The 25,104-nt window shown below is 54.5% G+C and overlaps 3 protein-coding genes across 6 annotated transcripts; 2 read left to right on the top strand and 1 right to left on the bottom strand.

Annotated features, from left to right (window-relative positions):
• Positions 112 to 9,480, top strand: UBFD1 (ubiquitin family domain containing 1). The gene is made up of 7 exons (XM_021411021.1): positions 112 to 157; positions 310 to 546; positions 611 to 819; positions 1,831 to 1,896; positions 2,139 to 2,244; positions 4,098 to 4,180; positions 5,424 to 9,480. Exons 1-7 carry the CDS (start codon positions 127 to 129, stop codon positions 5,532 to 5,534), a joined length of 843 nt encoding a protein of 280 aa, XP_021266696.1. The 5' UTR covers positions 112 to 126; the 3' UTR covers positions 5,535 to 9,480.
• Positions 10,321 to 21,011, top strand: ERN2 (endoplasmic reticulum to nucleus signaling 2). Of its 4 annotated transcripts, none has more exons than XM_021411017.1 (23): positions 10,323 to 10,502; positions 11,817 to 11,934; positions 12,147 to 12,180; positions 12,614 to 12,686; positions 12,902 to 12,974; positions 13,161 to 13,283; positions 13,438 to 13,539; positions 13,883 to 14,144; positions 14,329 to 14,407; positions 14,472 to 14,622; positions 14,702 to 14,823; positions 15,014 to 15,193; positions 15,299 to 15,539; positions 15,613 to 15,703; positions 15,915 to 16,104; positions 16,276 to 16,375; positions 16,501 to 16,700; positions 17,132 to 17,279; positions 17,377 to 17,504; positions 17,588 to 17,711; positions 17,918 to 17,985; positions 18,049 to 18,236; positions 20,177 to 21,011. In XM_021411017.1, the coding sequence occupies exons 1-23, from the start codon at positions 10,428 to 10,430 to the stop codon at positions 20,256 to 20,258; spliced, it is 2,952 nt and encodes a 983-aa protein (XP_021266692.1). In that variant the 5' UTR covers positions 10,323 to 10,427; the 3' UTR covers positions 20,259 to 21,011. The 4 variants fall into 4 exon arrangements, with proteins under 4 accessions (XP_021266694.1, XP_021266692.1, XP_021266690.1 ...); XM_021411015.1 differs by lacking the exon at positions 20,177 to 21,011 and adding an exon at positions 18,317 to 19,461 and having other exon boundaries at positions 10,324 to 10,502; XM_021411018.1 differs by lacking the exon at positions 20,177 to 21,011 and having other exon boundaries at positions 10,325 to 10,502; positions 18,049 to 19,461.
• Positions 19,741 to 24,820, bottom strand: PLK1 (polo like kinase 1). The gene is made up of 10 exons (XM_021411020.1): positions 24,416 to 24,820; positions 24,147 to 24,315; positions 23,915 to 24,059; positions 23,328 to 23,421; positions 22,600 to 22,819; positions 22,134 to 22,292; positions 21,842 to 21,919; positions 21,187 to 21,341; positions 20,537 to 20,719; positions 19,741 to 20,107 (listed from the first exon to the last, which is right to left on the bottom strand). Exons 1-10 carry the CDS (start codon positions 24,791 to 24,793, stop codon positions 19,901 to 19,903), a joined length of 1,788 nt encoding a protein of 595 aa, XP_021266695.1. The 5' UTR covers positions 24,794 to 24,820; the 3' UTR covers positions 19,741 to 19,900.

Raw genomic sequence — 25,104 nt, 5'->3', positions numbered from 1 at the left:
GCGGGGCTGGGGGCGGAGCAGCGATTGGCGGGCGGGACAGTGGGCGGGGCTACGGGGGCCGGCTCGGCCCAGCGCGCAGCGGCGGCGTTTCCCGGCGCCCCCCGCGGCAGATTGTACACAATCATCATGGCCGCCGCCTCCGCCGCCGCCGCCGAAGGTAGGAGCGGGCGGCCCGGGACGACGCGGGGCCGGGGCCGGCGGGGCGGGGCCGGCGCGGCGCTGGGCGGGGCCGGGGGCGGTAGGCGGAACGCCGAGGGCCGGGGCTGGGCGGCTCCCCGGGGCCGGGCTCTTCCCCTCCGCTCCCCGCAGGTGCCGCGGAGCCGGGCATGGAGGCCGAGGCGCCGGGCTGCGGCGGGGAGGGCGGTTCGCCGCGGGGCGACGGGTGCCGGGCCGCGCCGCCGGGCGCCGTCAGTAACGGCAGCGACGCGGAGAGCGGGCAGGAGCTGGTGGAGCTGCGGGTGATCTGGAACAAGAACAAGTACGACGTGAAGTTCCGCCTGGACAGCACGGGCGCCGACCTGAAGCAGAAGATCCACTCGCTGACAGGTGCGTGGGGCGGCCCCCAGGCTCCGTCCCGGCCGCCGCCCCCTGACCCCCCCGTTCCCCCCAGGCCTGCCGCCCGCCATGCAGAAGGTGATGTTCAAGGGGCTGCTGCCCGAGGAGAAGACGCTACGAGAGATCAAAGTCACCAACGGTGCCAAGATCATGGTGGTGGGCTCCACCATCAACGACGTGCTGGCTGTCAACACGCCCAAGGACGCGGCACAGCAGGAGGGGAAGGCGGAGGAGAGCAAGAAGGAGCCGCTCTGCAGGCAGAAGGTGCAGGGGTCCCGGGGGCCTGGAGGGACGGGGTGGGTGGGACCATGTGCTGCTTGTGCCATGATATGCAGCCCCCCCGGTTGTGGAGGGGCCATGAGGGGCTGTGCAGCCCCCCCCCCGGTGCTGTAAGCAATGGAAGCTTTGTGTTGTTAGCACAAGCAAAGCCAACATTCATTATATCTCACAGCTCACTAGTTTTTGTCAGTGTAAAACTATTGGATTTCTGAGAACTGTCTGTAAAATGGGCGTGGGGGCAGTTCCCTCTGCTCTGAAGGCAGCGTGGCTGCTGAGCATCCCCCTCACACCTGGGCCACCCCCTCCCACAGCGCCGTTCTTTGGCTGCACCGCTGTGCTCTGGGCTGGAGGAGGATCTTCAGCTCAAGGTGTTAGCAACCTCCCTCAGATAAATTAGATTAAAAACTGAAAATGTGCACCATTGATCTGCAACCTTTATGAGACGTGCTTTTGTTTTTCTATAATTTATCATAGTTCACGTTCACTGTAAGTTCCATCATTGCTTAAAGGTACTCAGCAACTTACGAGCTCTGAGCATGGTTTTCTCGGTTACTACTGCTCTAATCTTCCTGTTTGGTGCTGTGTTGCGGTATGCTGCACTGTCAGATGTAGAGGACTTTCTACCATTCACTGAATATAACCCCTGACTGTTAAAACTGTCTTGCCCAGTGCCAACCATGTGATTCAGCATGTACTTTTCAAAGTGAAACTTGTATTCTTTTTACGTGTATATATTTCTATACTCGTGCATCCTACGAAGGATGTTACCCATGGCATTATATTGGGATTTTATTCATCTCTATAATTTATTCAGGCTATTGTAGGGAGTGCTCGGTTAACTTTGAAAATTAACTGTTTCCTGTGTGATAAACGACTATGAATAGTCTTTAACTGTCTCCTAGTGCTATTGGGATCTGCTGGATTCAGGGTGCATCAGAAGTAAATTGAGAAACTGTTGTGTTTCTGTAAATTCTCATTTCTGTTTTTATTTTGTAGCAACACAGAAAAGTATTGGATAAAGGAAAACCTGACGATGTGATGCCTTCCATTAAAGGTGTTCAGGTAGGTAAATGGGTACCAGGGGTGTTGTCACAATCAGAAAAGAGGTGTGTTTTTTTGTTGTTGTTTTGTTTTTTGTGGTTTGAGACCGACTTTGCTGGTTTTAGCTTTCTGTCTGGGAAGAAAAGTGCTGAACTGGATCATAGAATCAGAATCATAGATCGTTCTTATGCTTCAAAAAGTAAGAGGATGCAGCTTTTCCTGTTACTCGTTCCCTGTGACTTACCGTGTTGCCTTTGTTGTAGGAGCGCCTGCCAACAGTGCCATTATCTGGCATGTACAACAAATCAGGGGGGAAAGTAAGATTGACCTTTAAACTCGAGCAAGACCAGCTATGGATTGGTACAAAAGGTGAGAAACGCTAAAACTCTGAGGTGGCTAATTGGTAATTGGAATGTAAGTGAGTTGTGTGAACGAGAAATATCTTCTGGCGTGACTGAATTGTGTTTAGGAGATAACACTGTTATCTCATTACTTCAGAACTAAATTTTGCTGCTGTTTCTCAAATGCCGTTCTCAGATCATTGAACATTAGTTGATACTTTATTTCTGTTCTTGAAAAACTTGAGCTCAGTGGTGCCAGTAGACGTGCGTTCCAGTCTGCTATTCATAGCTCCAAACGTGAATTACAATATTTGGCATTTCTCATGTATCTCAAAAGCACTTCATAAACATTGGTTCAATGCCAGCATCGCATAGAGGCCCGATGACTTGGCTGAGATTCTGAAGAATCATAGAACTGGGAATAAGAGTAGGAGAGTTGGCATCTTTGTCGTTATCTGTCCTTCCAACAAAAATCAGTGGGGTGTCTTGTTTCAGTGATGTACAACTGCAGAAACTACGGCATGTGTTGCTGTGCAGAGGAATCAGTTTACTGTCCTGAGTGGTGCCAGGAGGAGCTGAGAGTGCTGTGGTGATAGCGTGCAGCACTGAGGGTGTCTCAGAGAATCCCTCTGCCTCCAAAGGAAGCTGTGCTCTTTTAGTTTGACCAGGATAGGGCAATGCTGTAATGAATAGAAGGGCTTGCTCACTGTGCCAATAAAGCAACCTAATTAGATGTAATACTAGCTTTGGATGGCACATTCAGCTGCTATATTATTTCCAAAGTAAGCAGAAATCTCCCTTCCTACCTACAACAAACTTGATTGTGAAAACCTTCTGGCTTTAAAAACTCTCCAGTTACCCATTGGAGTGGTATCTCTTAGGCTAAGTAACAGAGAGATGTTGTATCTTCTCTTCTGTAGGTTGGGCAGCTGGGCCTTTTTGTCATCGATAATGTATTCTAAATGCACGATTAGTGTTTAGGTAATTAATACTCTTCCCTCACCTTCTATATCAGTTTCAAGTTTAATATTTCTGATGTGCTCTAGATTACTGTTTTTTAAGCTTTGAAACTTGATTCTTCACGTAATTGACTGTCTTTAATATAACCTGTTTCCCGACTTCCCGAAATTAGCAGCAGCGTACTTCCTTCAGGGACTGGCTGTAATTGCTGGCTGTTGTTAGGAAAAAATGCCTTCCTGCTCTGAGAAATGTGTGGCACATGCCAGCACGCTGGGGCTAGGATAAACACAACTGGCTGTTAACGTGGTTTTTCACTTGCCAGTCTTGGAAACAGAAACTGATTCTTTTGTCTTTACATCACAATGTTTATTTGCCTGCTTACTTATTATTAAAAAATTCTTTTATTTTTCTGGATCACAAATTAGTTATATAGATCTAAGGAATTTGTTATTCAGTTTCTCCACTGTAGGATATTTATGGTTTTCTCTGACATATCCAAGAAGATGATGTTAGGCTGGCACTGAAAGCTGAACTGGAAGGGAGCACCTGGGGGTTAAGTCCTCAGAAAGAAGTGGGGACATAAGAGAGACAATCTGCCACAAGTGATGTACTTCGTGGTTGGTGGTGGTTACTGCTGGCTGGCATCAGGCTGCAGGAATTGTACCCGTCTTCTTTTGGTTTCTTTCCCTGTTTACCCATGAATGTTTCTTTGCCTGTGCTCCTAAAGCAGCAGTGGAGCATATTGTCAGGGTGAAGGCAGGACTAGCTGAGGGTTAGCCAGCCTAGCTTCTCTCAGCTGTCTTCAGCCTTGTTGTTCTGCATAGTCTGGAGTTTTTGGAAGGAACAGGTGGTGTTTGAAGTTAGCATGACATACTGCTTCCTTATGCATTGGAAATAACGCTGTGATCAATTTTAATGTAGAGAGAACAGAAAAGTTACCCATGGCATCCATTAAAAATGTGGTGAGTGAACCTATTGAAGGACATGAGGATTATCACATGATGGTAAGTAACATCTCCACTTTAATAATATCATTCCAGTTGCAGAGTATGCAGAAGTAAAGCTTTCGAAATAGAGCAATGCAGAGACTGAAAGCAGTACCAGCTTGGTGTGTTGTGGAATGTCAGAATGTCAACATTGCCTGCTAACACAATGTAAATATTTGGGCTGGCACATTGAGTGTCTGCTACCCTCTGGAAATCTGGGCTGGTTTCACAAGTGTCAGTGCAATTTAGTATCCTCTGCCTTGTGACAGCAGGAGTATTTTTACCGCTGTAACAGCGTAACTCAGGATTCCTTAGTATTAGATAGACTTTCTTTTATCTAGTTTAATTTCTGGTTTCTGTTGTGTTTGTATAAACAGGCCTTGCTGGAGGTTTAAAAGTAAAAAGCCATTTGATCCTGTAATATTTTTCCCCACGGGATTTTCTGAAAAACTGCTATTGGGTACAGGAAAGTGACACACTTAAGAAGGCAGCAGTGTTAATTCTGCTGGATTTTTTTGGCTGTTTCTTTTAATCTCTGGTTTCTTTTGAGGTTTTGCTTTATGGAGCACAGTAAGTAACTTCTAGCGCTGGAGTAAGTTCTTTATATGAGTCTGTGCCCTTTCTTCGGGGGAAGAAATGCTGTACCTTAAAAGTACTGTCTTCAGGAGGGAGCTGGTCGAGTCTTTGTTCAAATATTTGGTTTTTGATCACCGATAAAATGTTCTCTTCTGGATATGATACAACAATCATTCTAAGACAAGGGTGGAGGTTGTTAGCATACTGTGGTGCTCCTCCTCTCCTCTCCTTGCTGACAGAACTAGAGAACAGGAGATTATCTACATCTATTTTAATCTGTGAGATTTCACCAATTAAAACATGATCATTGTCTTAGTTCCTGTTGGGCTTCCTAGCTCTGTGCATTCCAGTATTTTCTGTAGAGACTTATCTTTGGGTTACACAGCATGTTCTGTCTTCCAGAGTAAATTCCTCGTGTCCTTGAAACCGGCCAAGAGATTTTGTTGCAGCGAGAATATCTTAAAAGGAAAGAGCTCATCACTGTAACGGGTGCTTTGCAGTTGTTTCACAGAGGGATATTTTCTTTAATTTCCTACAAAATGCACACAGTGCACACGAGGTGTTTGGAGGAGGGCCTGGTGTAGCAGGCTGGTGTGATCTTGCAGAGGATGAACGTACGTCCGAGCTGTCTGCTGTCAGCTGTTCTGTTTCCCATTTGTAAATGTTGTTGTTCTTGACTTTGCAGGCATTTCAGCTGGGCCCAACAGAAGCGTCTTACTACTGGGTCTATTGGGTACCAAATCAATATGTTGATGCAATCAAAGACACGGTGCTGGGAAAATGGCAGTATTTTTGAAAGCACGCTCACCTCTGGCACAGGAAAATGACACAAAGCTAAGGACACTGCTGGGAGAGGCCTCCAGCATGCCTGGATGCGACAGTCCTGGAACTTATTAATAAAATATGATAAAAGAGGCGTTGATGGAAGCCAGAGGTGATGTTCTTTCACCATTAGTTTACTTTTAACTTAAAATTTTCACCATCCCTTTTCTGCAGTCAGCTTCAACCGTATTTAAAGCAAATGCAGTGGAAATCAATAAATTCTAATTCACAAAATATTGTGTGTAATACACTTAAATCTGCTGAGAGTTGATCTTCCAATTTAGTTTTAAAAAGAAACTATTACGATGTATTATTGAGGATTTTTTTACATGGCTTGAACAAAAACAACTATTTTCATAATCTTTCAGTTACGTGCATTAGACTTAATTTAGTGACTTGGTTGTGACTGAGAATTTCAGAAACAGTTTATTTTTAGAAATAAACTCGAAGCAGTGTAACAGTATGCAAAACTGACGTTGAGCAAGCCATATTCTGCTGGCCCTTTTCTTTCGGCTTTCAATCTTTGGTGGCAAAACTCCGCATTTATTTGTTCTTAAACCCAAAGATGCCCTACCCCCTCTCCCCTCCCCCCCCAAATTCCTTTCTCTCCCAGTGCTGGAAGCTGTGGGTTGGCACTCCGTGGTGTGTTTGGAGCAGAGGAGCACCACTGTGGATGTTCTGTCAGCACGGTGAGCCGGTGCTGCTCGCTGTCCCGCTTCGTGCCGCCGTTGTTTCCCTCTGTGCTCCACGTCTGCCCGGAGTGCTGCGTTTTGGAGCCCTGCAGCCCCGAGTCGTGTTGCAGCTGTTGTGACGCCGCTTACCTGCGTGACTGCAAAACAAAGCGACAGCAACAGCAAGCTCGGGAGCGTGCTCCGTAACGCTGCTGGCGCGAGTGTGCTGGAGCAGTAACGCAGATCTCGCGAGGGAAGCGAAACGGAGGAGCCTTCCTTCTCCTGTTGTGCTGGGGAGGAGGAGAGAGGTGGGAGAGAGGAAGCTCTGATGCCGTTTTGCATCGTACATAACTGCAGTAGCCGTTTGTGATCCAAATCTGAAAGTGTACGGATATGTTATTCGGTGAACCCTGCCAAATTAGGGGGATCTGTCCAGCAGCTGACCTTCTGAAATTTCAGTTCCCTTCCAGCTTTTCTTTGGCTCACGTTTACAGTAAGTTCTTACGGTCAGTTCTTGCATCCAGTTCTGTCTGAAGTACCGTTCCGTGCCATCGGTTTGTGGTGTTCTGTGTCATCTCAGCAATTAACGTGCCATTTATCTCAGGTTTTCTGCAAGGACCTTCCAGTCCTGACAAGGTGCACACTCCAACCGGATTGTATGTGCAGCCGGACCGAGTCGGTCTGGCTGTGTGTTAAATCTGCAGCTAACAGATTGCTGTTTGGTTTTGGTTGTTTTAACCCTGTAGGCTTGATATTCCTCGATCCAAGTAGCTCAGCATTTTGTGAAACTTGCTTAGAAATATCCTTTTAGGAACAGCTGAACTGAGTATATCCCATGTCCATTTTTCACTTGCCTTGAAATCGTCCCAGCTGAAACTCAGCAGATGCAAACTCCTAAATGAGTATTTGTTTTGTTCCATCCGAGAGACTTGGGAAAGGTGTTCACTTCACGCTATGTGCTAAGGGTGCTTATTTACCTGTAGACTCTTGGTAGCAGCGTAAGCAGCTTTTGTTTTGTCCTTTCTGTTAGAACGTTGATGCAATATGAATTTTAAAGGTGTTCCATATCCAAGGTAGAAACTAGTGATGTGCTGGTTACTCCCACAGTGTGAGGTTTCTGCCTGCAGTGGTGCAGGAGCCCTGGGGGCTGCAGGTGGGGGCTCTCACAGTTTGTCAGAGATAGCAGCAGTTCTTCTGTCGCTCTTACTTCCCGATTGCCAGTGCGGGTGCTAAGGCTTTAACTTCAACTTTCAGTCCCTGGTGGAAGGTGCATGTGCTGCAGTACTCCATCGTTTGTTGTAGCTGGTGTAGGAGGGTCATTAATGACACTGGTGTCTCCTGTCCCTGTTCACCTTTACACTCGCCTGTCTCGTTGGTTCTGTGGCTGTAGGCTCTGCTCGCTGCCTGCCTGCCTTGCTTGGAGCTTTCTGCATCCATTCACACCCATTTTCCTCCCCTGCTCTTTCCCTGGCTTGCCCCTGAGATGACTTGTCTGTAGCTCAGCTCGTCCCCGAGGTGCTGTGAGGTCCGGGTTCGGTGCGGGATCATGGTGAGTACGCATGGTGCTGTGGGCACTGCCAGGGCCAGAGATGCACTGCTGCTCCCGGTGCCGTTCCCTGCACCGTCCCAGGGCGCTGCACCCTGTGCTGGGGACAGCAGCTTGTCTCAAACGGAGCATGGAAGTTGGGGGTTACAAAGCAGCTTTAGATCTGAAGAAGAAAATATTATAAACAAAGATGGTCAAACGCGGTCCTGTTTTGGTACTCCTATTTGAATTTGAAGACTTGAATTTCTGTTATTCCACGTGCAAGGTTTAAATTAAAATACAGGAAAGTGATGCTTACTGGAAATGCTTTAATCGGTGTTTGTTGGGTCGTTACAGTGGATTTCTCGGGAGTTCTTTGAAGCTTGAACTTATTCCTGCTGAACTTAGCAGCATCTCTGAGATGCGGTGTCAGACGTGATGTGACGATGTAAGCGGTGCTTTCAGTTGGCTGGTAAAGATCGCTTTGAGATCCAGTGGGTGCTCTTCCATAGGAAGTTTCTGGTAACACCTGCAGCCATCCCTATGCAAAAGCTTAATTACTTCACTTAAACAACATGCTGCCTTTCTATGGGGATCATTTCCCTGTTGTGTATATAGGTGTCATTCCCTACGAGAGCTGTTTTTGGGGCTTCCTTAGGAAACCACGCCAGGTGCGCTGGGTTTACCACGCGGTGGTGGAAGCACCCAGAGCACAAACACGTGGTGGCAGCTGCAATCTCCACCCCTGCTGCCGCCCTGTCCCCCTCAGCAGCCCTGCTGCAGTCTGTCTGCTCCTCGGGGTGCTCCAGCTCCCCCGGTGCTGTTCCCACACCCCCTGCCCGCTGCCGGGGTTCCCTTCCTCTCCTTGTTCGGAGCACAGCCACTTTGCATCCCGAGCGTAAGTGCTTCCTGGATTCGTTTTTCATGTGGATTTAAAAAGGAAATCACTTAAACCTCGTTTGGGTTCGAACGTAGAACGCGTCCTGCATGAGAACACTGTGTTATTTGCACATTGTTCATATCAAGTTTAAAGTAAGTCATTACTTTCCGTTAGCAACAGAATCTGATGAGAAACAGGTAACTAAAATCACAGAAGGGCAGATGAGTTCCGGCAGCCAGACGAGCTGCTCACACACAGTGCTCGCAGCCAGGACACGCACACACACAGTGACATGTCAGCCCCAATGCTCTGTGCCCAACATCCCTGCGCTCTGGCCGGGGCTGCCCATGCCCCTGCAGTGCAGCGTTCCCATCCCATCCCAGCGCTGCCAGCTGCTTGCAGCAAGGTTTGCTTTCAGGCTTCCCTTCCTTTGTTGGCTTTTTCTTTCTCTCTGTAACGTTATTTCCCAATGGAACTGTTTTCGTTCTGCACCGTGTGCCCCCGTCGCCTTCCAGCCACGGATTTGCTCTCTGCACTCACGAAAGTTCACCATGTCTTACCCATGTTCTGAGCAATTCATTCTTTCGTTTCATGTTTAAAAAAAAAAAAAAAAAAAAATCTTAGATGTTTGTGTCCACTGCAGATTTATTTTAAATGGAATATGTAAGTACCATGTTTTATGGTATTTTTAAATAATCTATTGCCTATTTCTGGGGAGCGGGAGATGACATATTTAGTCTTAGATTTGCACTGCTGGATTTTTTAAGTGTAACCTTGACTGGTTATCCTATTGTTTTATTCTGTAAGATTAATTAGTCTTATGAATTAAAGTTTGATAATGAAATCTGTCTGCGTTGGAGTCTTTGGGCGTTCCGCACGCACGAAGCTGTCGCTGGTGGCAGGAGCAGGAGCGTGGCCCGGTGTGTGCCTGGGGGTGTCACAGCCAGGAGCCCCCGGATTCGGGGCTGATCCTGATGCCATCAGTGCTGCTCTCCGGGAGCAGTGATTTCAGCTCAGTGTCCTACGTTGCTTCATACAAAAAGGTGATGGGTTACAGGCATTACTTCCTTAGCTCCCTGTTCACCCATAGGGTGCAGCCTTGTTTTAGCTTGTAGGATGCCCATATCGTGCTGAGCGAGCCCAGCCCATATCCTGGTAGGGGCAGGGTTTGTTACCCTTCACTTTGTCAGCCCCTAAAAAAGCAGATGCCCTTACAGCCCTGGCTCTTGATTCTTAGCATACGGTGTCCCGTGTTTGTTACTGGCTTTAGAAACTTTCTTCTCAAACCCCACCCCTCCATCCATAAGGGGGGGGAAAAAAAGAAGAAGAAAAAAAAAAAAGAGTGGGATGAGGTAAACGTATAGCGTTATTGCTGCAGTAAAGTTCAAGATAGATGATAACATACATGAGCCAGCTGGAGTGACGTCCCGTCGGCGCGATATCGAGGCGTGCTCTAAACCATAAGGGGCAATGTCATACTTGGAAGGGACGGGAGGGGGAGATCTGATGGCGTTCCCCTTCCCGTCCAGCGTGTCTTTGCGGGGAGAACGCGTCCGAAGCCCGGCGTTGCTGCAGGAGGAGCAGCCCGGCGGATCGGCACGGCGCAGCGCAGCCCCGAGAGGCGCTGCCCGGAGTGACCCCCCTCCCCGCCCCATCCCCGTGCGGCCGCCCCGGGCCGGGAGGGGGCGGCGGGGAGGAAGCCGCGTCCTGGTTCCGGCCCGGCCCCGCTGCCTCTCGGGCGATAACGCGGCCCCGCCCGGCCCCGCGCTGTGCCACCGGTATGCCCGGGCCATGGGCGGCCCCGGCGCGCTGCTCCCCGCGCTGCTGCTGCTGCTCCCCGCGCTGCTCCGAACGCCGCCCGCGCAGGTACGGGGCTGAGCGGGGCAGGGCGGTGCGTCACGCGTGGCGCTGCGGGGTGCGCGGGAGGCGCCCGTGGGACAACAGAGTGCGGGAGTGGGCTCCGGTGCGGGGTGCGGGAGCGGCGGGTGCGCTCCGTGTGAGTGCGTGCCCGGAGGGTGGGTGCCCCGCGGCTGGACGGAACGGGGCCGGCAGCGGGCTGCGGTTGTGCTGCCAGAAAGAGAAGAGAGGGACGGAGCTGCGGGAGTCGGAGAGGAGGAGGGAGGCTGCGGCCGTGACATCTGCGGCGCTGCCGGGGCGGCGGTGTCGGTTCCGGGCCCCCCGAAGGCTCCCAGGGCTGCAGCGCGGGGGGGATTTCTGCGGAGGTCCCCAGGGAGGACGCATCCCTGTGCCCCGCTGCGACCGTCGCTGTGTCCTGCAGACGCGCTCGCAGCTCGGGGTTGTACTGGGTCCTGCGCTTTTGCCTGGCTGGGTCCTCGGGCTGAGCCCAGTGCTCGGTTCACGGCCGGGGACGTGGTGAGCTGCGGGTCAGAGCCGGTGCAGCGCTGGGATGAGCAGCCGGGGCCCCGTGCACCCAGCGTCAGTCCGCGGGCGGTGTGGGGTCGGGCAGCAGGTGCTGTCCCCGCGCTCCCTGTGCCGCGTCGCTCCTGTCCCCATCCTGTTTGCCAATGGGGTGAGGCCGGCGGGTGAGCGTGGAGGGTGAGCTGGCGCTTGTGATGTGGACGCAGCACACGGAAGCAACAGTTCCCTTCTTCACAGCAGGTTTGCAATTGGTCTCTCATCATAAAGGCAGCTGAGGCGCACAGCTGTGAGAGCCTGCACCATTAGTTGCGCTTCTGGCATTAAAACTCGCTCGACGAGTTTGCTTCTGGAAGGAGCTGGTGGCCGGGCTGCGTGTGTCACCCCTGGGAGGGGCCACGGGGACAGCAGGACACGGCCACCCCGCAGCCAGCCCCGCAGGCACAACGCACCCCAGAGCAGCAAGGATTTGGCACGTCTGCCACCCATTCATAAAACACAGCACCTCTGGGCAGCTCCTAGCAGATGTCATGCTCTGCCGTTCCGTGTCACGGACCTGATGCCTGGGTGTGCTGAGCTCGGCACAAAAGGTTTTCCTTGCCTGGGAGCAGGGAGGACCTTGGGCAGCTTCCCTGCAGGCTGCTCCCTTGCTGCTCCGTGAAAACCATACGGCACAGTGCTGATGGGTGGCACAGTGCTGATGGGTAGCACAGTGCTGATGGGTGGCACAGCGCTGATGGGTGGCACAGCACCAGGCTCATCCCCAGTCCACCTGCACCCTGAGGCCCCCATTTCTGCCCGCAGTGCCTAAAAGACAGCTCTGTGACTGTCCCAGAAACTCTGCTCTTCGTATCCACGCTGGATGGACACCTCCACGCAGTCAGTAAGAGCACTGGCGATGTCAGGTGGACCCTGAAGGACGGTGAGTGCTTCCCCTGGGCTCACCCCGCAGCTCTATCTGCACACGGCCACTGGCAGAGAGCATGGCTGTGTTGCCAGCCACGACTATTCTGGGTCTGACATGCAAATAGGTCTGCCCCGAGCGTGCCAGCACACGGCTGCCTGTAAACATTGCCACGCTGTCCCCTGGGAGGGGTCAGGCTGCTGACGTGTGTGTTTCGCTCTCTTTTTCAGATCCCATTCTGCAGGTGCCGGTCTATGTCGCAGAGTGAGTATTGCTGTCCTGCACAAAGTGCCCTTTGCCAGACGGGCTGTTACCTCCAGCCCTGCAGGACACATTCAGGGGTGCTGACAGATGGGGCTGCCCTGAGAATTGACCCATTCGCAGCCTTAGAGAAAGTCACCATGCCCACCTTTATACTGGCACTTCATGCACGATGATGAGCAATGGCTGCAGCAGACCAGGAGCTCTCAGTACCACCGTGCACAAAAGAATGGGAGAGAAATCAAAGGAAATCCCTGAGTCCTTTTCAAGCTGCAGGGGGCCTGGGGACAGTAGGGAGCTCCTTGTGCTGGCATGGGACAGGAAGGAACCATCCAGGACCACTGCTGGAAGGGTTTCCTTACTGCATCTTCTGCTCAGCCACTGGTGTGTTCCCAGAGGTGGGGTGCAGCTCACATGTTGTTCTCCTCCTTTTCAGACCAGCGTTTCTGCCAGACCCCAATGATGGCAGCCTGTACATCCTGGGAGGGAAGAACAAAGAAGGCCTGATGGTCAGTGAGGGGCTGCGGCCCACCTGTCCCCTCTGCTCCCCTGGGCTGTGGCTGCTGTTGGTCCTTGGCACCATGATGTGTTGGTTGTGTGGCGTGGGATGGCACAGCTGCACTGGGCTGTGCTGTCTGGGAGCGCCCCGGCCCTGCTCTGGGTGCAGGGAAGCTGCAGCTCGGGCTGGCTGTGGCACCACGGCCATGCGCTGTCTGTGTTGCAGAAGCTGCCGTTCACCATCCCGGAGCTGGTCCAGTCATCGCCGTGCCGCAGCTCGGACGGGGTGCTCTACACGGGTAGGGGAACTCGAGCAGCACTGCTGCTGGGGCATGTGCCTGATGCGTGAGCACAGAGCTGCAAGGAGGGAGTGGGGGGAGTTCGTGGATGTGTGGCCGTGGGCTGGGAGAGGTGGGGAGGAGGCAGCTGCTGAGTGGGAGAGCCGCGCTGCAGAGCCTTAGCACAAAGTGTGCTCTCGTTGGCAGGGAAGAAGCAGGACACGTGGTTCATCGTGGACCCCAAGTCAGGGGAGAAGCAGACCACGCTCTCAACAGAGGCCTGGGATGGGGTGTGCCCCTCCAGCCCACTGCTCTACATCGGCCGCACCCGTAAGGCTGTCCTCCCCCTGCTCACCCCGCAGGTCCTGGGGGGGCTGGCGCTAGCTCCGTGCTGGCAGCTCACGGGCTGTCAGTGTTCTCCCCCCAAACCCAAGGCGTCGTCCCCGTGGCACACAGTGACCGCGCTGCTCTGTCCTCGCCCCAGAGTATGTCATCACCATGTATGACACCAAGACAAGGGAGCTGCGCTGGAATGCCACCTACTCTGACTACTCGGCACCAGACTACGAGGAGTCCTACCCCTACAGTGAGTGTTGCTGGCCCTGCCCACACTGGCTGTGCCATGATGCTGCTGCAGCTGGGGCCTGGGCTGCCGTGGCTGCTGGGGAGTGCAGCTGCTGTGACGTGCTCTGCTGTGCCGTGTTGTGCTAGGGCTTACCTGCCTGGCAGAGATGGGGCCGTGGCTCTGGGACAGAGCAGCACGTGCTCCTCTGGTACAGCCAGACCCCTCAGTCCATTGCTACGCCTTGCAGGACACCCATGGGATGCATTGGGTCACCCCAAGCCCACGATGCACAGCTGTCACAGGCAGAGGAATGCAGCCAAACAGGCAGCACCTCTGCATTGCCTCCCCCTCTGTGTCCATCCAGAAATGTCACACTTCGCCTCCAGCGGGGACGGGCTGGTGGTGACACTGGACAAGGAGAGCGGTGAGGTCCTGTGGGCACAGAACTATGGCTCACCCGTGGTCGGCATCTACGTGTGGCACCAGGACAGCCTGCGGCGCATCCCCCACCTCAACCTGGCCATGGAGACGCTGCGCTACCTGACCTTCCACTCGCAGGACATCCACCTCGCCCACTGGGGCCACCAGAGCATGAAGGACTTCACGGCCACCAAGACCCAGCTGCTGTAGGTGACGCGGTGTGGGGTCCCGCTGGGGTGGCTCCAGGTGTTGGCTTGGTGTGAGGCACTGTCACAGCTGCCACCATCTCAAGGGACGTGGGATGCCAGCGTGTCCCAGTGGTGACAAGCAGTGGTGTTGGGCTGCTCGTGCCTGCCCCTCCGCTGAGCTGATGCTGCGCCCACATTGCAGGCCAGCGCTGTACGTGGGGAAGCACGCGGCCAGCTTCTACGCCCTCACCTCCCTCGTGCACGGCAGCGTGGCTCTGGTGGTGAGTATCTCCATCCCTGCGCCGTGCCCTGCATGCGCCTTATCCCCACCGCCCCTTCCTGCAGCCGCAGGGCATCACGCTGGCCAGGATCGATGGCCCCACCACGGACGACGTGACCATGAGAGAGTCGGGAGAGTGTGAGATCACCCCCAGCACCGACGTCAAGTACCCACAGGGCAGCGTCACCGCACTGCACAACCAGTGGCTGCTGATAGGTGCGGGGCTGCGCACGGCAATGGGAGCTGCCTTGCTGTGCAGCCACAGCTCTCAGCTCTCTGCTTTCCCCCAACCCAGGGCACCACGAGCTGCCTCCCGTGGTGCACACCACCATGCTCAGAGCCTTCCCTGAGAACCTGAGGAAAGTGACAGAAACCATCATTCCCCGCAGCTCTCCTGCCAGGACCGTGTTTGACGATGTGAGCGGTGGAGCACTGTGTCACTGCTCTGCTGGGGGCACCTTGGGCCGTGCGGAGTCGCTTGGGTTGGGCGGTGTGCCAGCATGTGGGATGGTGTCAGAAGGGTTCTGTGGGCCGCACAGCTTTGGGAGCAGCTGGGAGGGGAAGGAGCCCCAGGTGCTGCCATAACCCAGTGTCCTCTATCCTGCAGTTCCTGGCCCCTGGCAGCGCAGAGGAGCCAGCTCTGCGGGGCAGTGAAGGGCACATCCCACCTGAGCCCAGCCATGGGGAGCAGGCAGAGGTGTACCCGGATTCCGGAGACTGGGACCTGCTGCTGGCTGCTGTCGGCACAGCGCTGCTGGGCGGTGGGGTCCTGCTGCTCCTCGTCATGGTGCGTGGGCTGCTACTGGTACCGCTGCTCAGAACTGGGAGCCACAGCCATGCTAAGGCCCTGGGTGCCGGCAGCAGCTGAGGGGATTCTTTCTTTGTGCTCCAGAAGCTGCAGAAGCAGCATGAGGTGCAGCAGCAACAGCTGGAGAAGCAGATTCAGCTCTTGCAGCAGCAACAGCAGGAGATGCTGCTCCCACATCGCAGCTCTGGTGAGGGCATCCCTGCAGTGCCTGAGCAGCCAGCGGGGAGCAGGGGGAGTGCACCTGGGCTGGAGCCGAGCTCTGGTCCCAGTGCTCCCATGGAACTGGTGAATGGGGCGGTGGGGATGGAGCCAGCAGTGTCTGCAGGTAGGTACTGCACCAATGTCCTTCACGGAGAAGTAATGCTGGGAGGCTGCAGGGGGTCTGCATTCCTCTGCAGAAGTGGAGCCTGACGTGGTCGTCGTTGGGAAGGTGTCCTTCAACCCCAAGGATGTGCTGGGCCACGGAGCGGGAGGGACCTTCGTCTTCAGGTGGGTGCATGGCACTGGAACCCCTGCTGTGACTAGGGGGAGGTGGCCTTTCCCTGCACGTCAGCCCAGAGCTTCCAGCGCAGTGACGGGTGTGATTTTCCTACAAAAAACCTTAGCTGTGCCCCTGGTGTACTGCTCCAGGCATCTGTCTTATGCTGGGGGGTTTGTGGCATCGCCCGGTGCCCAGCCATCTCTGTCCATCTGCACGCAGGGGTCAGTTTGAAGGCCGGAACGTGGCCGTGAAGCGCCTCCTGCCCGAGTGCTTCCACCTCGTGGACCGCGAGGTGCGGCTGCTGCAGGAGTCGGACGAGCACCCGCACGTCGTGCGCTACTTCTGCACCGAGAAGGACAGGCAGTTCCACTACATCGCCATTGAGCTCTGCTCCGCCACGCTGCAGGAGGTGAGCGGCGCGGTCCCCCCATGCCACGTGCTGCGGTCACCCTGGGCATGGCAGGCCTTGGTCGAATGGCCTCCCTGTGAGTTCGTACACCCAGAGCTCCTCCTGTCCAGCAGTGCGCTGTTTGCTTCAGTACCGGCCCCAGCTCACCTCTCTGCCTCTCTCTGGTTGCAGTACGTGGAGAGCCCCAGCTTCGATCGGCACAGCCTGGACCCGGTGTCTGTCCTGCACCAGACCATGTCGGGGCTGGCGCACCTGCATTCGCTCAGCATCGGTGAGGCAGCGGCATCCCCGTGGTGATGGCATCCACCAGGGCACCGTGCTCTGTCCCCAGCCATCACAGCAGCACCTCCTGACTCGGCACCGCCTGTGGGTAATGCTGCAACCCGCCTCTTGCAGTTCATCGCGACCTGAAGCCCTGCAACATCCTCATCTCCGTCCCCAACAGCCACGGGCAGATCCGAGCCGTCATCTCTGACTTTGGGCTGTGCAAGAAGCTCCAGGGTGGGCGGCACAGCTTCAGCCTGCGCTCTGGCATCCCCGGCACTGAGGGCTGGATCGCACCCGAGGTGCTGCAGGAGGCGCCGAAGGAGAACCCTGTCAGTGAGCCACATGCCCTGCTTAGCACTCATCGACTCCCCCCTGCTGCCTCCCCCTTGCTTGCAGCGTGCTGCTGGAATGCACGGTTCAGACCAGAGCTCTGGGAGTAAAAGGTGGCCTCAGGGCAGCAATGCTCAGTGCCAGAGCTCCCCCAGGCAGCGCTGCTCCCTGCTGCATTGCTCCTTCCCACCGCAATGGCAGAGCCTGGTGGGGCAGGAGCTTTGGTAAACATGGGGCAGATGGAGGTTGCACACCTCCTCACCTGCTGTTCCCAGGGAGCCTTGTGCTTGGGTCAGCTCGTGTGGGCGCTGAGGGCAGCAACTGCTCTGCTGTGTTTGGTGTGGCTGCAGCTTTAGCCAAGCAAATGCATTACAGAATGAAAAAGTGGCCACGGGCTGCCAGCGGCCCATCTCCTGCCTGTGTCTTGCAGACCTGTGCGGTGGACATCTTCTCTGCCGGCTGCGTTTTCTACTACGTGGTGTCGGGAGGGCAGCACCCCTTTGGGGACAGCTTGAGGCGCCAGGCCAACATCTTGGCAGGTGCCTGCCAGCTGCCCTGCCTGCAGGAGGACGTGCATGGTGAGGCTGCAGTGGGTGCCTGCAGTGCCCGCCCTGCGCCGAGCCCCGTGCCCATCCTCCTCGTGCCACCACCACTCCATTCTGTTCCGTGCACCAGACAAGGTCGTGGCCAGGGAGCTGATCACATCCATGCTCAGCAGTGAGCCCCAGAAGCGCCCCTCAGCCCCCGCAGTCCTCATGCACCCCTTCTTCTGGAGCTCAGAGAAGCAGCTGCAGTTCTTCCAGGTGAGCGCGGGGCACTGCGTTACGGTGTGGGCAATGAATTTCTTCCTCGCATCTAACCTACGTGTCCCCACTGCGTGGTGCAGGACGTCAGCGACCGTGTGGAGAAGGAGCCGGCCGAGGGGGCCCTGGTGGCAGCGCTGGAGGCGAGCGGCCGCGCTGTGGTGAGGACCAACTGGAGGATGCACATCTCCCTGCCGCTGCAGATGGGTAAGAGCGCAGCACCGGCCGCGTGCCACGCTGATGAGGGAATATGCAGGGAATGGAGAGTTCCAGGTGTCCGAGGGCCCCGCAGCCAGATGCTGGGGGGATAGAGGTGCAGCCGCAGGCAGGCAGCGCAGAACCCTGTGGCTGTGAGGCTGCGCCCTCAGCTCTGCCTTCTGCTCACCGTGCCCTCTCCTCTGCTCTCCCCCCAGACCTGCGCAAGTTCCGCACCTACAAGGGCGGCTCGGTGCGCGACCTGCTGCGCGCCATGAGGAACAAGGTACGTCCCCCCCGCCCCCGCCCCACACTGCACTGCACGTCCCTCACCCCTTTTCTCCCGCAGAAGCACCACTACCACGAGCTGCCCGCTGATGTCCGCGAGGCGCTGGGCTCCGTTCCTGATGGCTTCGTGCAGTACTTCACCTCCCGCTTCCCCCGGCTGCTGCTGCACACGCACAGCGCCATGCAGCTCTGCGCCCACGAGCGGCTCTTCCGCCCTTACTACAGCCCTGACCTGGGGGGCACAGGGAGGTGAGTGGGGTCTGCAGCACCACCCACTCCTCAAGCACCAGGCTCCCAGAGCATCGACTTTTGGGGGCTCACCTGTACAGGACTCAGCCACAGCCATGCGCCTGGACGGCGCCAGAACCTTCCGGCATCCTTCTCCCCACGGTGTTGGCCAGGGTGAGATGAGGACACGGGCACCAGGCGGTGTGTGCAGGGTCTGCCAAGCCCGTAGGGGCTTCTGCCTTTGCAGAACCACAGGGTCAGACACAGGAGCCTGAAGACCAGAAAATAAAAACTCTCTACTGCAGATGCAGTACTTTGAGAAGTCAGGAAGGGGAAAAAAAAAAAACAACAACTGAGTTTTCCTGAGAAGAGCTGGAAGCTCTACAGCTCAGCTGCTGGAGCCCACAGGTTGCACAGGACAGCAGCCCTGTTCCCATGGTTCCTCCTGGGGATGCAGCTGTCTGCGTGCTTAACACAGAGATGGAAGCAGAAGGACTGATCCCACAGTGCTGACAGTGGCTGTGGTCCTTATCCCCAGCTGACAGCACACAGATCGGTGCTCAGCATCTGTCCCAGGGCTTTGGCCTCGCTCTTTGCACCAGGTCTGGGAGGGCATGCCAGCCCCAGCAGGAGGCTTGAGGCCCCCAGTGCAGTGCTGATAGCGAGCTGGGTTCACGCAGATCCATTCCTCTTCGTGCTGCGGTATGGGATCTTGTTACATAGGTAACGAGGCATTTGTGGCTGATTTATCTTCAGAACATTGTATGGCCAAGAACATTTTATACAAAATGTTACAAAAAAAAAAAATAAAAAGAAGCTTGTCCTGCTTTAAACCAAACTGGTACAAGAGCACCAGGAGGTGCCAGCCCTCAGCACTGGACTACGCTATCAGCAAAATATTTACAACATGAAATATAATCAAAGGCTCTGATCAAGCAGAAAAAGGGAAGCCATAGAACTACCTTTCTCCTGCAATAAGCCCCAGGGCTGTTCTCTATTTTTTTGGCATTGCCAAAGAGCAAGTCCAGGGCTCAGCTCAGCCAGCAGCTGGTGGGAAGAGCTCATGGAGATGAGAGAAATCCAGAGGCAGCACACTGCTACCTCCCTTCCAAGGAGCCAAGAGAGGCTGGACACTCCGAAGAACAATCTTTAATCAAGTTATGCAATATACAAAAGTTTAGTTTTCATGTAGAACAAGTTCAGTATTAAAATGCAGATTGCTCAGTCTCAACCTGGGCACGTTAAATATCTTAGTTGTGCTGCTACAAACGGAAACAAGTCCAGAGCATCATGCACAGACATGTACAAAACTTACATGATAGTTCTGGGGAGAACCCCACACTTTATCTCATTAGAAGGCCCAGGAACCTCCAACAAGAGGGTTGGTTTTTGAGTCAGGCTTTTGGCTTTGAGAAGTTAGGAAAAAAAAAAAAAGACTATATAAGTAATTTTAAAAAAACACTTTGTATTGGGAGGGAGGAGCAAGAAACCCCTTTGTGCACCACTCACAGTGAACACAGCACCATCACCACAGCATCAGGGGCTCCCTGGGGGCAACTGGAGCATACCCAGGAGCGGGAGCCCAGCTGTGTGATGGCAGGTTACAGTACAAGGGATGCTGATAGACTTCCCTGTCCACAGCTGAGCCAGTTTGGCACAGATGTCGGTTCCATCAAGACCAAAGCCTAAGTGGAGGATTTCACACGGGCTGAGCCAGATTTTGAACCGAGGAGCTTCTCCACCATGGTGCGAGCATAGCGTAGCCGGCTGGCCAGCTCCTTGCAGCATCCATGCTCCTCAATGAGGCTCAGCTTGTACGTGCGGAAGTCCCGTTTCTCATCTATGTATGTGACAGCGGCCATTAGCGGGCACAAGATGACTTTGGTGTGGTCCTGTGGGGAAAGGACACAAGGTCATCCTGGGCACATCGCTTCACGGTGAAACATTTTTCACACCTACAGATGGACCGTCACAGCAGGGTCACCCCAACTGCAGGCCAGCAGCATGCTGCCAAAGCACAACGCTGCAGGAGAGCTGCAATAAGAAAGCGCTCAGACTGAAGCAAAGGGAAACAAATTCATCTGGACAGACAACTTAAGATGCCTGCACCAAAGCCTGTGCAGCGGTTCTACTCCTGCTAAAGGAAACAACCACTTGATGAGCTAGGAGTGGCTGGATGGCTTAAACACCAGCAAGCAGAGCAAGGAGCCTTCTAGCACTACGTTCACCGGGCAAAGCTTCAGCTCAGGTTTTAACTGCCTGCTGGGATTACCACCGTGCTATATAGCACTGCACGTAGCAAGTCAGCACAACAGCCTCACCTGGAAGAAGTTGATCTGCACAGTGCCATTGCTGAGGTGCAGGATGATGGCACTGCGGGTCCGGAACCACGTGCAGAGGTAGGGTAAACGTGCCAGCTCATCTCCTTCCCGAGGCGTGATGTTAGCACCCGCCTTCAGCAAGTGCTCGCTCATGTAGTTCCTGAAGTATTTCAATAGTGTTATCTGCAAATAGAAAAGGCTGTGAACGGACAGGCTGAGGATGAGTCCTGATACCTGGAGAGAGCAGGAGCTGCTACCACAAATCCAGAAACTTCTTATGTCTTTCAGAGCTTACGGAGGTCACTGCACCAACTGGTGCAAATTCTCAAGTACTGCCAGAGTTAACTTTGCTGTCTAAGACTCACTTTGCTGAAAACTTCAGTGCATATGGGCTTTGTAAGTGCTTATTTCTGTGAAGCTGCTCCCAAATGAGCCTCAGTTAGCAACTAGAAATAAACAATGAGAGCTGACAGCATCTCTCTTTTGGGTCACATTTTACCAGCAATGTGGAAGCCTGCTGAATGCAAGTAACCCCAAATTACAGATGTTTTTCCCTAGTGCCCACCCTGACAGCAAAGCTCAACAAGACCTGCAGAGGTCTCACCAGGAACAGCCACCCACCAAAAAGGGCTCCTGTCCCCTGGACTGACCTTCTTGTTCAAGGCAGATGGACAGGATCTCACAGTGAAGTAGGACTCGGTGTTGTTCTGCTCGATGTACTGCAAGCTGTCCCCATCATTGTACATGATAAGACGAGTGGAGTCATTGAAGAGAACTCCAACGCTGTTGTCACACAGCTGATAACCTAGTTCAAAAGAAAGCCTGTTAGACTTTCACATATGTGAGACCCTTGGTTACGTGAAATACAAAGGTGGAGCATTTGTCATATAGAGGGTCCCCGAAGGCCACCCCACCAATTTTTAAGATCCTCCTTTTTACGGAGTTCTAGGTGGCACTTTTTCTCCTCTGGATTTGTCATCCTCCCTTGTTGCATTATCTGCTGCAGAAGCAACTTTAACTCCTACACTGAGTACACATGCTCACTGCAGTGAGAACAGCTACTCTGGATCTATGGATCATGCAGCATGCAATTCTTCTGCACTCTTAATGTGGCCAGGGTGGATATTCAGTGACCACTGCTCTGTGTTCACTTAGTGTTTGATGATGTTCCTAGTGATGGTTTTGGACATACACACTAGAAAAATCATAATTAAAGAAATAAACCTTCGCTGACCCCAAATCAGGACCTCTTCCAGCTCCTTCAGAAACTAGAAAAGGCTGAAGTACTGCCACTGTGTTATTTACCTAGACCGTACTTATCCGAGTAGTCCACCCATTTGCTAACCCAGAAGATGGGAATACAGGCCGGGTCTTCAGCTTCTTCTGCAAAGAGAAAAGGAGTTTGTTAGAAGACATTTCAAGGTATCCTGTGCACCACAGCAAGCAAGGCCAACAGGAAGTTAAGTAGCTTCTACGTTGCTTTTCTGCCTTCCAGTTTGAAGCAGAGGTCACTTGGTCCCTCACTTCAGCCAAGAGCATCAATGACAGAAGCAAGTTCTCCAGAAAGGTCAGTGCCTGTGGGATTGTCCCGACTCACCTTGTCTCACTGCCGTTCTCTCAGAGGGTTTGGCTGAGTTGACTGCAGTCAGCTGCTGTAACATGTCAGCTAAGTGACAGTCAATGGCGTCTCCCATCTCCCGCAGCCCAGCTGCATCTTCCTTCTCAGGCAAATTCTCTAATGCAGGGCTTTCTGGTCCTGGGCCAGGAAAGAGAAAGATTGCAGAAACATGAGCAGGAAGTTTCTAAAAGCACCAATTTACATTGTACCCTAGCTATAAGAAACACATTATGTGAGTCATAGCTGAAGTGCTCCCTGCTTCAGTTCTGGACAAAGAGCAAGGAGAACTCCCAGACACAAGATGTTCTAGTTTCCATGAGAACTGGGAGGATAGGTGAGGCAGCACCACATTCCCCACTGATGGATCTGGATGTTGCTAGAGGCCAGGCGGGCTCTCATCAAGCACTGCAGTCCATAGCCCTCACTTCCAGACACCTGCCCTTACCTTTGTTGAGTGCTGTCAGTGGCTTTCGCCCGTTCAGTTCAAGTGTGCTGGGAGCGATTGAAAACCGAGGTGCAACAGTGAGACAACTGGTGGGCAAGCGGCTGGGGATGTACCCTGATGTGAAGAACTCATCGTTCAGCAACTCGTTGATAGTTGGGCGCGTGGCAGGGTCAGACCTTAGCATCTTCTGAATGAGGTTAGCAGCTATGGGGTTGATGTGCTAGGAGGAGACAGGCAGAGCTGTGAGATGAGTGGAGGGACAAGCACACACTAATGGCATCTGCACCGTATAATGCAACAGGGACAAGGTTCTGCTCAGAGCATGACTCTGAGTCAGGCAAGAAGGACGCAAGCCTGGGAGATAGAACCATACAGGTATGGAGAGCAGTCTCCTGACAACACGCAAAGCTTAAAATGAACTGACTTTAGCAAGACCAAATCAACAGCAGTGGGATGAGATGGGGACTTGGCCCAAGACCTCCTCTGTGGCTGGACTTAGCACACAGAATTGAACAGACTCGCTCAGCTGCCCAGCTCAGATTTTTTTTTTTCCTGAATCAACGGGCGTGCTGCTGGCTCCTCAGGAAGAAGTTGGCCTTACAGCCCCTTCCCAGCTTGCTGCAATAATAGCTGCTTCACTGTTACGTGAGAGCCCACTAAGTCTCAGAAACAGGATGGTGCAAGAACAGCTGCAAGGTGAATGGATCCACCCATGAGAAGTACAATACCTTGGGAATAGTATACTCATTCTTCTTGATTCGGATGTATGTTTCTTTGAGACAAGAGGTTTCAAAAGGCGGCTTCCCCACCAGCAGAGTATACCTGCATGTTTGCAGACATAGAAGTGCATCAGTTTTTTTGTTTGTTTGTTTGTTTTTTACATAAGACAGCAAAAAGGCAAGACTTGAGTGCAGAAGGAATCTCACCCTAAGGACAATTTTCTAGCAGAGGGAACAGAACACACTTGGAAGTGCAGTAGAACTAGCAACTGCAGTACTGTGTCTGGTTCCTGCACCTCTGAGAAGGGAGCTGGGATCTAGTAACCTCTGGAGACGGCTTCAGTTAGGAAGTGAGGATTTGAGGGCTAAAAGCCTTAAGGCAGCTGTGCTGTGTAGCAGATTGGACTGCAGACACACACGTACCCATGTGCGCAGAGCACCAGGGAGGTTGGGTGCCAGCTGGCAGCAGGGCTCAGCCATGGCACCGTGCTGGATACAGCACGTCCAAAGCTGCTGCATACGCCAAAACCTCACAGGGGCCGACAGGACCCGGGGCACAGGGATCTCCCAGCCCTGCAGGAGAGACTTCGACTCACATGATGCAGCCAATGGACCATATATCCACCTCAAAGCTGTGCCCCTTCTTGCCCAGCACCTCCGGGGCGATGTAGTTGGGGGTCCCGCACAGGGTCTTCTTGCGCTCGCCATCATACTCCACTTTGGTGGCCAGGCCAAAGTCACCTTGGGGAGAGACAGAGACGGGAGCGTGAGACACCCGAGACGGGACGGCCGAGGAGGGCCCAGCGGGCACCGCACCCCGACACCTACCGATCTTCACCTCCATGTCATCGCTGAGGAAGAGGTTGCCCAGCTTGAGGTCGCGGTGGATGACGCGCTGGCTGTGCAGGTACTGGCAGCCCAGGATGGTCTGCCGCAGGTAGTAGCGCACCTCGGGCTCGCTCAGCGCCTTCCGCCGCTTGTGCAGCTCCAGCAGCGACTGCGGGAGAAAGGCAGGAGAACGGTGTGCGTGTGGGGGGGGTGTCAGCCAGCACCCGGCCGCGCCCGCGCAGCCCCCGCCCGCCGCCCCCCGCCCTCACCCGACGGCGGCACAGCTCCAGCACGACGTAGACGAAATCGTTGTCCTCGAAGAAGCCCTGGAAGCCGACGACGTGGCGGTGCGCCAGGCTGCGGTGGATGGCGATCTCCATGGACATCTTCTCCTTCTGGTGCGGCTTGGCCAGCAGCGATTTGGGCACCACTTTGCCCGCGAACACCTCGCGGCTCTCGGCCTCGGTCAGCTCGTAGCACCGCGCGAAGCCGCCCTTGCCCAGGAAGCGGCCCCTCACGTAGCTGCGCCGCGTCCGCGGGTCCACCAGCACCTTGGGCACCTCCTTGCCGCCCGCCGCCGCCGCGCCGCCCGCTCGAGCCGGCTCCACCGCCGCCACCGGCCGGGCCTTGCCGCCCGCCGCGCTCATCGTGCCGCCGCCGGGCAGGGGAAGCGTCGCCGAAACCGAGCGGAGCGGGGCCGGAGCCGGTGAGTACCGCCGGGACAGGAGCCGTGCAGGAAGCGCTGTATCCGCGGCGCTCGCCCGATTCAAACGCGGCCCCCGAGCGTTACGCTCCCGCGACGGCTGCCCATTGGTCGAGAGGATTTAAAATCCACGCCGCCCGCCGCGGGGCACCATGGGAGCAACGCCGCCCGCCGCGCTTAAAGAGACAGGAGCCGGCGGGACCGGCGAAGAGCGCCACGCTGCGGCCGGGAGGGACGCACCGCGCGGCGGCCTCG

This window comes from Numida meleagris, chromosome 13 (genome assembly GCF_002078875.1).
Source record: "Numida meleagris isolate 19003 breed g44 Domestic line chromosome 13, NumMel1.0, whole genome shotgun sequence".
NCBI lineage: Eukaryota > Metazoa > Chordata > Aves > Galliformes > Numididae > Numida > Numida meleagris.
The sequence above is the reverse complement of the archived record's forward strand: the minus strand, read 5'-3'. Positions and strand labels throughout refer to the sequence as shown.